The sequence below is a fragment of the Boleophthalmus pectinirostris genome, unplaced genomic scaffold (genome assembly GCF_026225935.1).
Source record: "Boleophthalmus pectinirostris isolate CB_2022bp ecotype Guang Dong unplaced genomic scaffold, ASM2622593v1 HiC_scaffold_8, whole genome shotgun sequence".
NCBI lineage: Eukaryota > Metazoa > Chordata > Actinopteri > Gobiiformes > Gobiidae > Boleophthalmus > Boleophthalmus pectinirostris.
Genome location: NW_026571515.1, coordinates 22,797,635 through 22,809,606, shown reverse-complemented (window position 1 = coordinate 22,809,606; position 11,972 = coordinate 22,797,635). Strand labels below are relative to the sequence as shown.

The following is an 11,972-nucleotide window of genomic DNA, read 5'->3' as shown; positions in this document are numbered from 1 at the left end:
TGAAAATCTGATCACCCTAATGATTGAAAAAGTGAGACACTGTGTAAATAAGTGTGCAGGACAACCAAAAGAAAGACAGGTGGTCACTCTAAATGGCCCATATTCTGTTTTTAGGCTCATGAGTCGGTCTACTGGTAATACACAGAGGTAGTTTAGGTCTGTAGCAGCAAGTAATCCACGCTGTAGCTTGACACAAAATGCCCAATTTTAGAACTTTTAGCTGTCTACTTCAAAGTGTAGTAGGTTAGTATGGTACCACTTCCTCGAACTCCCTCCCTGCCTCATCCTTTCCACGCGTCTCCATGGTAACCTGCATCCCCGTCTCTGTCCCACGAGATCATGGATCCATGCACGAGGAGTGGGCTGGGCTGATGGTTGACGAGCGTCTGGCCGTTCACACGTGGGCAGTGCGAGCGAGCCAACATGGCACACAGCATCGTGCCATATGGTGCCACCCCATACTGTACGTCCCGCTGGCCCCAAATCCAGATTCAGATCCCGGACCCGGACTGAACTGGTGAAGTGGGCAATGTCGAATCTGCAGAGGGCCAAACCGGACCCATAGAAAGCATAGCACACATTTGAAGCATTTATAGACAGAATTAAATTTGTGAGGCATGTTTATTCATTGTTCTTGCCCATTGTGAAGCCCCGCGCTGTCTAGACTGTACACACAGACTTAGACATGAAGTCACCACTAAACCTCAAGTAATTGAATCTTTGTATACTCTGGGATACGATTTAACCCGCGCTATATAGGCTACTGTACTTTATTTCATTGTTGATCCTCTACTGCCACTCGGTGGTAGACAGGAGTACTACACTACATGGTACAGGATACAGAATGTCCCTTGCAGTTGTGTCCCTATGGGTTTGCTAGTCATGTGACAAATCCACTAGCACACTACATATTTTTTCAGATCAGAAGATATTTGAGTTCTTGGGGAATTTGTTTAACAAAATGCATATATTCTGTTTTGGACTAAAATATTTCATGAATTGCATTTTTCCAGAGATGGGTCTAATAAACGACCCCCTCCCCCCAAAAAAAAAAAGATTTCTATTTGATATGCATATATTGAATAATTACATTTTGACCTATAACACTGAATATTATGTGTAGTATTTACACAAACTAATGTTACTTCAAAATTGTAGAATTAAAACACATCAGCAATTGACCAAAATATATTTATTCCATCTTAATTTTCTTTCCATACATTATCAAATCATTACAATACTGTAATTGCTTGCACTTAAGTAATATGTAAGGATTAATATACATATTATCAAAATTATTTGTAAAACACTTTTAGAAAACATACATTTTGGGACTCTTGACTATACATGTGAATGGGACCAATAAAGTGTCATGAATGTACCCTTTAAGTCCAACATCACAGATACAGAGCTGGCTTTGTAAAAGCTCAAATGACTAAATTGCATTGCATAATAACTACCCACTGCCTTAACATTAACTGATTTGATCAATGTAATGAAGCATATGGTTAGTGCAGTTCCTGATCACTGTTTTTTTGGATCATCAAGCTTAAAAACTAGAGACAAGCTCTCAAACTCTCCCACATCTTCCAAAGACTAGACAAAAAAGTGATGAGGAGGCATCTGGTGTAACCCTTTATAAATATTTGGAGAACAACTCCAATGTCTGAAAGGAAAAGACTAAATTAGTAGGAAAAAGCATAAAAACATAAATTAAAACTTTCTACAAAGAATGAATGAATAATCACTTGTTTACATTTTTGCTACAACATAATATTTGAATTGATTTCAGAATGTCATATTCATATTGCAACATGAAAAGCCTCAGACCTTAAAGGCTTTAAAGACATGCTCTCAGATCAGTAACATTCTTCAGGCCATTGTGTAACACAACACACTGAAACTACAGTAACTAAAACAAAATGACAAGACATAAAAACTCAGTAACCTAAACAAGGAGATTGCGCCCGCAACAAAATTTGTATTTAGTGGCAAGATAAAAATGTTGGGCTTTTATCTTTTTGATGTAGCAACAGTAACAATAAAATCAGGTACCAAATGTTCAATAGTGAATATAACATAAAACAACAAACTGGTATGAGTCCACTGTTACTGGAGTTATTTTGCCTTTGTCTTTTACCATTCAAATCCTGAGGGTGAAAATTTAAGATTAATTCAGAAACCAACCCTTGATTTAAATTCATATTTAAATATGATGCCATCCTAGTCATTCAATATGTGTGTGTTTCATAAACCTATTTTTATATCTAATCCAAAAAGGCCTTTGTTTGCCCCTCAAAATATATATATTCTATACATATATTAAAATTCACCATTTATAAATATAAATTACAATAATGAATTGAGGTATTTTTTTACAAAATACGACCGTAAAGAATTAAATATTAACTTTGGTCTTTCAACTGGGTAAACATTCTTAACATACTTTCAGTAACCACATTTGATAATAAAGAAAAGAATGAAGACTATAAAAAGGTATAGGACATTAACATACATCCTTAGTCACCAGATAATGAGATGCCAATAAGAAAGAAGGCTCAACCATTATGTAAGAGACAAATGTTGAACAAAGAAAAAGTGCTGCCCCTTAAGAATCAAGTGTCACATGTCTGTGGTATCACTCAATACATGCTCTGGATATGAGCCTTTGGTTATGAATTCCATACGCATTCAATAAACATATCAACACATTCTGTAACATAAGCACAACTCTATTAAGTAATCAATTTTAGAGAAGTTTCTGTCTTTAGGCATAAGCATAGTACATTACAAATCCCAAAGAATTACAAATTGTGCTCTCTGTGCTAGTCCCACATGGCATAAATGAGGCAGGACCAGTGCCCCCCTTGGCATGGGTGCCACATGAACAACTCTCTGCAACAGAAGGAAAGAGCAACACTGCAACTATAAATGTGCTTTTAGGCAAACCAGTTCATACCATTATCTTTATACCCATTTCACTATGTCCCAGTTTAGACACAACAGGGCTTTACTGTAAAAGGCATTCTAACAGTTCAAGTATTTCAATAACAATGTCTTTTTTAACCCATCCAAGGAACACAATCAACCACATGAGAAGAGAGCTACACTAAACAGAGCATATCTTGTATTAAAATATCCACATGAATAAACCCCCATGACCTGAAGAGTCAACTCATTTTCCATTGTAGAGCATTACTTTTGTTACATCTTTGACCCTTGCAATTACGTAGGTGACTTCACACATGTGAGAAAAGACACTTAGTGTAGTGCTGTGCAGAATAGTGACATGTAAAAACACTGTCGAACACTAGTACAACTTTCCCAGTTTAAAGGCTTGGATCCCTGCTTAGTTCTTTTGCACAATATTCTTGAGAAACATTTGTGTTTAGACATTTACCAATATGGCTGTGTACTGATCTAAATGTGGATGTTGCTATAGCGGCCCTTACTCGAGTCAATGTCCACTCGTTTTGCATCTCCAAAGGCTAGAAAGATGCCAAGCCCCAGCAGGTTCAACGTGGTGATCAGTGCAAAAACAGACGCCCACGAACCGGTGGTCTCAATCAGATACCCTGAGAAATACACCAACAGGACCCCTACAGAGAAGCAGATGATCCATTGTAGTACACATCACTTCAAAATCAAATGTCAGTCTTTTCAACGCAACCCATAGAAACTTTAACTGTCATCTTTTGGCCTCTGTATTTTTGATCTGCAGTACTCTTGATCAAATATGTATGGTGCAAAAGGGACAAGTTTGAGTGACAATGGAACTCAGAAGCACAGGACTATGAACAATTTAATATGAGAAATTATTTAGAACACAATGAAATACTTTCAGAAGGATTACAATTAAGCTACTCACCTGAGAAAGCACCACATGTATTCATAACACCTGTAAAGAGAATTGTGTAGCATTAAAATATATTTGGTCCATAAGCATGGAAAATATTTGATCAAACATACCAAATAATGACCCAGCACAGGAAGGAGCGAGATCTTGGACATTTACTGATACACCACTTCAAAGAAGAAAAAAAAAATGTTGTCAATTATAGGAACTAAGGCCTGACCGATATATCGGCTGGTTGATATTATCTGCTGATATGGGCACCTGGAAACATATCGGCGATCAGCCTAAATCTTGCCGTTATGGGCTGATATTTCACGTGGGCATGTTATATGTTATAAAGCTTAGACTCTCTACATTATGTTCATTTAATCCAATTTACAGACAGATAAATGTCCTAATATGTGGCTCTGCATCAGTATTTATCTGTGGTGTAATTTGTCTGTGTCTGTGGCCATACTGTCCCTGAACACACCCCCAGAGTCACATCACTCACGTGCGCTTGTTTACACCCGCAGCCATAGATCCACGTGCAACACTGAGATTATATTCTTTTTACGGACAATCGGTCTGAGTCTGGATTAAAAAGACATTTATTAGTGCAGACTTGTGATGTGAGGAGGAGCCTGTGTGAGCGGTGAGTGTTGCAAAAGTGTCGATTTTGAAGCTAGTTTTGGTTATTTCTCATTGGTTAGAGATTAGCTGCTGTAGCTCCCACACATAAACAGGCCGTTTTCTATTGGCCATATATTTGTTACTGGACCTGCACTGATATGTAAATGAGATGTGAATAGAGGTGTGAATTATGGCATTTACACATATAATTAATTACTGCAACGCACACGCATTTACGGCTAAGGGCTAATAGCGGTAGTTTACTCTCTTTACTAGCGGGACGGGAGCCTGCTCCTTATTGGGAGCCGTGTTTTCACTTTCTGTCACCCCCTCTTTCTCACTTTTTTTCTCTTCACGCTGCAGACCTGTAGTTTGATAGCGGGCAGTGGCTGAAAACAAAACTTTCAGAAATAGTAGGCTGTACTTCAGCATAAAATAAATAAACCAGGACTAATCTTGGGCTCGAGAGAGGGAGAGAGATGGAGACCGAGTCCCGACACTCAGTCCTGGTTCAGTTCTGATTTAGTCCTGTTTTACACATGGTTTAGATCTGTTTTAATCCTGGTTTAGACCTGCTTTAGATCTACTTTAGACCTGGTTCAGTTCTGGTTTAGTCCTGCTTGCAACAAAACAATCCCAATTGCTCGGGAGCCTAAAGAGCCAGCTGCTTTTAGTGAGCCGAGCCAAAAGAGCCGGTTCTCTAAAAAGAACTCGAATACCCATCACTACTGGCTTGAATGTGATGCAAAAATGCCATTAGGCCGACCTACTGTCTATAAATATGACGTAAAGAGTCAGAATAACAATAAATGTTGCCTAAATAAACACAATTTAAAATCCACCAGAGCCAAACCTAAGTTTTTTAAACAATTCAAGATTTACAGTGAATTTTTACATCACTAAATATATCGGTGATTATAACAGCTATAGGCAGCTCCAACTCCCATTTTATTGGTCTCATATTGGCCGCAAAAAATCTATATTGGTCGTGCCCTAATAGGAACAATGCCAATGACATCAATATAGAAGATAAAAAAAGAAGGTAAATGTTTGTTTCTACCAATTAAAAACTTTAAAACTGTATTTATTTATTTTTTTTATAAAACATGTCTTAAGTGATACAAGACCTACTACATCTATAGTAGACTATAAACTATAATATCAGAATTTTCATAGCTGGTATGACAAAGAAGCCTTTAAACAGAATGCACTATTACACACTATCTGACGTACGACTTGACTATGATATGTGTTTGTTTGTTCATACCTGTAATTGAAGGTGTGGAGGCCCATGGTTATTGACACAAGTGCTACAGCCCAGGGAAATGTTGTTTTACCACAGAGGCACAGGGTAAACACACTAGACAGGCCCATGGAAATGAACTACACAAACATAAAACTGATATAAACACTGAGAAACATTTCCACAGAGGTGTAAACCAATAAATGAAAAAATGTTATTGACATGTAAGAGACAATATACAGAGACATTAAGATCATGAAATTGTTATGACTTTCAGTCTCTAGTTGTGTCATGCCAAGACCAAAAGTCCAGTCAGACCAAAAACCAAAAAGGGCTAGTTAAAATAAAAATGCAATAATCTGTCTGTTTGTCTATGCTTTATCATGGTGAAATTGAATGCTCCTATATGCAAATCTATACAAACTTGGGATTAGGTTTCATTGACCATTATGATCACTTTTTAAAGTGAATTTTATAGAGAAATATAGCAGAAAATTAGAGAAAAATTGATCATTTCAGTATGCATAGTCTGTATGTTGCTGAACAGCAGTAAAAAAACAAAACACTTTTTGGATAATATCTCCAGTATTTCTTAAAAAAGATAAGAATATACTTGTAGATTACCTGCATAAACTTCCTGACAGAAGCTGTATCAAAACCTGAAAATGAAAGAAGGAAATGACTATTGTGGACTACTGTGTTGGAAATTCTGAAAATAGGTTTTGAATGCTCTACCTTGACCGATGAGGTGATCAGAGAGGCACCCGCTTAAAACAGATGAAGGAATTGCCACCACCCAGGGAATCACATTGAACACCCAGCCCTCGAGGAAAAAAAAAAAAATCATGTTTCAACTTGAAGTTTTAAAAAGCCAGTTATTGTTTATAAAGTTTGACAGGTAAATCTATTTTCTCTTTGATCTCTTTGTCAAATGTCATATCAAAAAGAACAAATATGCCTTCAGTGTGTCATTACTTTGGCATCTGGGAAGGTGTCTCTAAAGTAGGTCGGCAGCCAGGACGAAAGAGTGAAGAAGGTGCTCGCTGTGCAAAGATGTGCGGTAATTACAGCACTGTCCAGCACAGAAAGAAAGAGTTACTTGCTGTTAAAATCTTAACTGAATGATCAACTGCATTTTAAAATGATCTTACCAGACAGCTGGCTGTTTGAAAAGCCGCAGCCAGTGTCTTTTAGTGAGTTTGGTTTGGGTCTTGCTGCTTCCTAAGGATTCAAGGCTAATAACAGGACCTGAGAACACAAAACAGATTATGCAGTCCTTAGCATCATACAGTAAGAAAATGTCTAATTTAGTCAGAATTAATACATTTAATTCTGCCCTTATTTCATTGATTTTTATTCCATATTCAAATATAATCTTTGTGCCTCAGTATTAATAAAGAACAAGGACTACCATATTTATACCTTATTCATAGCATTAATCCAGTTGCAATTTTAGCATAAATGATTATGTAAATGATTCAATCCAGTATTGCAGAAACACTCCTTGCCTTCTCCTCTGAGGAGATACTTCCACATACAGTAAGCCCAGAGCACGGTGAGCAGCCCAGACACATAAAAAACACTTTCCCAGCCGTACAGGTCCAACATGAAGGAGCCAGCTCCACCAATCACCAACGTGCTAAACAAATGCAACATCAAATATCTAGTCAAAACACACACGTGAAACCACAGGACACAGGTACCACTTTGGCAGTGCACAAAATGTTTTGCAACAAGGTAAGACTCACCCCAGGTAAGAGCCACTACCAACAGTGCTCATAAGGAAACCTCGTTCACTTTCCACCACCTTTTGAGAACATAGACTGGCCAATGATGGATAATGTACACCTACAACACAACAACCATAAATATTAGCTTATTGTTAATTAACTTACTGTGAAATTTGTTTACATTGTTGGAAACTATTATTCACATAGATAAGCAGTGTTGTACAACTACTGTTGTAAGTACTGTGACCTAGAACGAAAAGAAACTATTTATCTAATACAATGTAGATCAATGTAGGCACCAAACCGGTTTTTCTGGAAAGATTAAATGTTTTTGTTTAGAATGACAGATTAACTGTGTAGCAACAAACGAAGATCACCTTGTAGTAGTCCCATCAGGAATCTGGCAAGAGTCATTGACAGAATTGGCTGAGAGCAGAAGTGGGCCAGAACTGGAGTAAATGCTGTCATAGAGCCCCAGGCTGCAGCTGACAACAACATGACCTTCTCCCCTCCAACTCTGTCCACACAAATATATTGGGGTATAAGTTATATTTTGTGAAATACAAAAATTGTTATTTAAGACACATGATGTAATATAAAACCACAAACTCTTACCGGTCACTGACATAGCCTCCAAAGATCTGGGTGAAGCAGTAGCCCCAGAAGAAACTGCCCAGGACCATGCCAGACTCCTTGTGGCTCCAGTCGAATTGGTCCGCCATGCTGACCGCACAGATGGGCATAGTCATCCGGGCACAGTACAGCAGGCATGTACCAAAGAACAACACCACCGTCCATAACCTTGCCATGGGCCTGTAAAACAAGACATAATGAAATTATTACAACAAAGTTAACAAAGTTCTCTGAGGCTTAAGAGTTTAATAAACAGGTTTATGTTTTGCAGTCTCACATGTGAGACCAGAATAAAATGTATTTAAGTGAAAAAAAAAACAATGCTTAGGATCCTCTAAGTGAATTGTTGACTATTGTTGCATGTATGAAAACAAGCTGCTGGTACTCACTTATCTCACTTACCAAAGTTTGTTTATGATGGTTAACATTCTGAGATAAGATCAATAACTTACTTTGCGACTTTCAGCCCTGTTTTAGTTTAATTTGAAAATCTAAACTCTAAAACTTTTGTAGCCTATGATATAACGGGGCTCTTAAAGCCCACTCATTTTTTCCCAAAGAGGTTGCTATGCTGTAATTAAATATTCAAAGGCAATAGCTTACAATAAGGTAAAAAGCTAACAAATTAACAAAAAGAGAAATTTTGTGATGGCACCACCTTACAATGGTTTAACTTTTCCTCGGTTTACCTAACGTTAATTCTCCCGGGGGTAAATTCTTCACATTATCACATCTTACCTGGACCAGTATGCACTCTGCTCGGTCCATTTCTTGTGAGACACTGCGGGAGCTCCACCGTGCTTGTTGGGCTGATGGTTTTCCTTGTAGCAGACCAAATCTGGATTGTGGTTCTTGCCATATTTTTGAATTACTGCCATTCAACGGAAGGTTATGGCAGCCTCCTTCTCTTTCCTTCCTCGGGCTATTTACTCGTTAATTTCGCACGCCAAAGGGGAACAGTCCAACTCTCCAGTACGCTTTTACATAGTATCCGCAAAAAGGCGACCTAGATTGTGAGTTAAAAAGGGTCTTTGTACTAATGTAAGAGCAGGCGATGGTACCGGAGCGGGCTAAAAGAGAGGCTGTATTTTCCTGATGCCGAGGAAGCCTAATCCACGTGTCAGTTTTCTGCAAACCCTGCCTCTTTCAGCCACGCAATACTTTCACTGATCGGTAGGGTATTTCAGGAAGCATAATGTTGTTGATACGCTCGTCTTTGCCCCATATTTTATGTTTTCTGTGCAAGAAATGACTTCGGTGCTTTTTCTTCAAATCATGACGATGCAGGACAGGCCGGCTGAGTATGAAAAGCACGCTGGAGGGGGTTATGTTTAAAGGCACAGAGGACACGAGGATGTGCGGCCAATGCCTGTTCAGTTACAACAGAAAATTCTATTCTGTAATACTGTACTCTAGGATGTCAGTTCCAAATGATGAGTAGGAATAAACAGAAATATATTGGAAAGTGTAAAGAATGGAATTAGCAATAAAAACTCGCAACTGGTAGTTATGTCATGTTATGACTCGCTTTAATTGCAAAATAAGACAGGAGAAAAATAGCAGATCATATAGTCCTATACTAGGCTTAAGTCCTAAAAGTGAAGTTTCTTAAAATTCTGTTTATGTACATTTGAGTTGTACAAGCTTCTGTTCACGTTTTTCTTAACAATAAATATTTTTACAGTAAGAAAGTTGCTTTTAAGCTGCAGTGAAAGGTTTTCAAAATCCAGCTTCAACTTGCTAAGATATCCAACAGCAAATTCAAAATAAAAATTAGTATTACACCTATAAAAATAACAGCAGATCAACAACAGTGGCAATATGTCAAAGACCGAGTTTAAGTGTGGGTGCTTACTGAACTAAACTGCAAGTAGTCACAATAACAGTCAGGCATGACAGCCTAATTTAGGCTTCATTCATACTTCCTTTTTCCAACTTTCTCTGTCACTAGACAGAAAAAAATAGTGTACCGGAACTAATATAGAGAAATACAAAAGTAATATTTCAATGCATAAATGTAAAACAACATGTTAAAAACATGGATATGTGTGTTAATACCATTTATCTAAACAGTGTGAGTTATGAAAGTATCAAAAAGCAACCCTTACAAAACAAAAGGTTGTACTAGATGAGCAAGTTTGTTGACATATAAATTAAGTAAAGAGCAGTCCAGTCTCTAATGCTGTGGTTCAATGAATGTTCCTTATTTCAGGTCTTCAATGGTGCCTTTGCTGAGGTCTGTCATTTTGGGGTACTTCACTTTCTTTTGGTCGAGCTCATTTTGAGCCCACAGTAGTAGCTTGAGGAGTTTGGCGAGTTTGGGAGTGGATTCTCTGTTTTCATAATCTAACACTGACTGATTTACTTCACCCCATACCTAAAAAAGAGATACATACATAGTTTAGTTAAAAATAAACAAGAATTAAAGAACACCTAATTTATTAAACAACAACACACAATGTGTATAATCAATCAAATTAACTGTTCTTCTAAGAGTTGTTCAGAAAAGTCCACCTTTTGTCTTTGCATCATATTGAGCAGATCTCCAAAAGGGGATTCCTCTGGGTTGTCAAATGCCAGAAGCGCAAGTGTCCTTTCCATTTCAGTCAGGCATTCTCGGCTCTCCTCGCCTTGTTCTGCTAACTGGGCCTGAGCAAACTCAAGGGCCGCTTCAGTCTCCCGTAAACGAATGAGCTCTATCAAGTGTTGTTGCTGTAAAAAAAAAAAAAAAAGAGCAAGAAGTTAGCAACATGATAATCAACTGGTAAGTACATATCAATGTTTCACCTCAAAGTATACCTGCAGGTGAAAGTAGAGATAACGATTGGTGTCTAGTAGTTCTGGGTGCAAGTTGTTAAGAAGTGCAATAGCATCCTGGATCTGCCCTTTCAGGATCATCTCTCTGATCTTAATCCGTTCATCAAGAGAGTCCAAATCTACACAAGGCTCAATCCCAGACTCCAATCGAAACTTCTCTGCAGCTTCCTTAAAGCCCTCTGGAAAAGAAAAACGTGCAACAAATGTAATTCGGAAAAAGCACACCAAATGATAAATGAATAAATAAAAGTAATAATAATAATAATAATAATAATAAAAGTAATTATTATTATTATTATAAACTATACTGTACCTGTCACTAAGTAATTCATAATTAGCCTGTTCATATCCGCTCTTTGAATGTGGACGTTGTTGATCTTATCCATCCATTCCTCTTTTGTTACGTCCTCTGGTTTCTCCGCATAACTCATTATCCTGAAAGAAATAACGATAATATAGTTCGATGTTGGTCTAATCAAGCTCGTTCTTTGTGCTTTAAATACGTACTGATACAGTTTCGCTTGTCAACTTAATTCTGTTTCTTTGAAACATACTGAAGTTCAGGCCTATAATAACAACTACACTAACGTTAACGCTGTGTTTTTAAATTCTATTTTAGGCATTTTCTTGGGGTTCACATTGTCTACTTATGTCAAACTCTAGGCTTTATTATCATATTAATCCATCAAAATTCACGATAATGTTTGAAATAGTTATATTACCTTATATATTGTTGAGCTACGTCGGCGACAGCTAGTAAGCTAGCAGTAAGCTAGCGGGTTTTTCGTTAACTTCCGGTCATTTCTTCGATCAAAAACTGCCAAACCAGGATAAACAGCGCCATCTATAGACTTTAGAAAAGATTAAATTAAGTTGCAAACACTTCGTTGCATTTCCTTAAATTAGTTCTCCTCTGCTTGCAGTAAAATAGTTTTGTTGATATTAGTAGTAATAATTAGTGATTACTAAAATATATTAGTAATAAAGTCTTTTCTCCACCAGTCTGTTCTCCTGTTTCGCGTTGCCATCATTATCGCCATTTACCTTCACGAAACGTTACCTACACAACATCAACAAAAGT

The 11,972-nt window shown here is 37.5% G+C and overlaps 2 protein-coding genes across 4 annotated transcripts; both read right to left on the bottom strand.

The window, feature by feature from the left end:
* Positions 1–1,174: 1,174 nt before the first annotated feature.
* Positions 1,175–9,333, bottom strand: slc17a9b (solute carrier family 17 member 9b). 2 transcript variants are annotated; one of them, XM_055166320.1, is made up of 14 exons: positions 8,813–9,333; positions 8,057–8,254; positions 7,819–7,958; positions 7,460–7,559; positions 7,220–7,350; positions 6,863–6,959; positions 6,687–6,783; positions 6,447–6,534; positions 6,336–6,370; positions 5,736–5,851; positions 3,970–4,025; positions 3,869–3,898; positions 3,453–3,599; positions 1,175–2,895 (listed from the first exon to the last, which is right to left on the bottom strand). In XM_055166320.1, the coding sequence occupies exons 1-14, from the start codon at positions 8,950–8,952 to the stop codon at positions 2,768–2,770; spliced, it is 1,503 nt and encodes a 500-aa protein (XP_055022295.1). In that variant the 5' UTR covers positions 8,953–9,333; the 3' UTR covers positions 1,175–2,767. The 2 variants fall into 2 exon arrangements, with proteins under 2 accessions (XP_055022295.1, XP_055022296.1); XM_055166321.1 differs by having other exon boundaries at positions 1,175–1,666.
* A 242-nt stretch (positions 9,334–9,575) lies between these two features.
* On the bottom strand, positions 9,576–11,738 carry LOC110164918 (glucose-induced degradation protein 8-A homolog). Of its 2 annotated transcripts, none has more exons than XM_055166028.1 (5): positions 11,614–11,738; positions 11,205–11,326; positions 10,874–11,070; positions 10,589–10,786; positions 9,576–10,451 (listed from the first exon to the last, which is right to left on the bottom strand). In XM_055166028.1, the coding sequence occupies exons 2-5, from the start codon at positions 11,320–11,322 to the stop codon at positions 10,278–10,280; spliced, it is 687 nt and encodes a 228-aa protein (XP_055022003.1). In that variant the 5' UTR covers positions 11,323–11,326; positions 11,614–11,738; the 3' UTR covers positions 9,576–10,277. The 2 variants fall into 2 exon arrangements, with proteins under 2 accessions (XP_055022003.1, XP_055022004.1); XM_055166029.1 differs by lacking the exon at positions 11,614–11,738 and adding an exon at positions 11,399–11,552.
* Positions 11,739–11,972: the final 234 nt, after the last annotated feature.

Bases quoted from the DNA above. Each gene is read 5' to 3' on its own strand.
- slc17a9b (XM_055166320.1), bottom strand. From the start codon at position 8,952: ATGGCAGTAATTCAAAAATATGGCAAGAACCACAATCCAGATTTGGTC. The intron at 7,959-8,056 runs GTAAGAGTTTGT...TTGTGTGGACAG, and splicing joins GGAGGCTATGTCAGTGACCG to AGTTGGAGGGGAGAAGGTCA. The intron at 7,351-7,459 runs GTGAGTCTTACC...GCATTTGTTTAG, and splicing joins GGTAGTGGCTCTTACCTGGG to CACGTTGGTGATTGGTGGAG.
- LOC110164918 (XM_055166028.1), bottom strand. From the start codon at position 11,322: ATGAGTTATGCGGAGAAACCAGAGGACGTAACAAAAGAGGAATGGATG. The intron at 11,071-11,204 runs GTACAGTATAGT...TTTCTTTTCCAG, and splicing joins TATGAATTACTTAGTGACAG to AGGGCTTTAAGGAAGCTGCA. The intron at 10,452-10,588 runs GTGGACTTTTCT...TCTCTTTTTTAG, and splicing joins ATATGATGCAAAGACAAAAG to GTATGGGGTGAAGTAAATCA.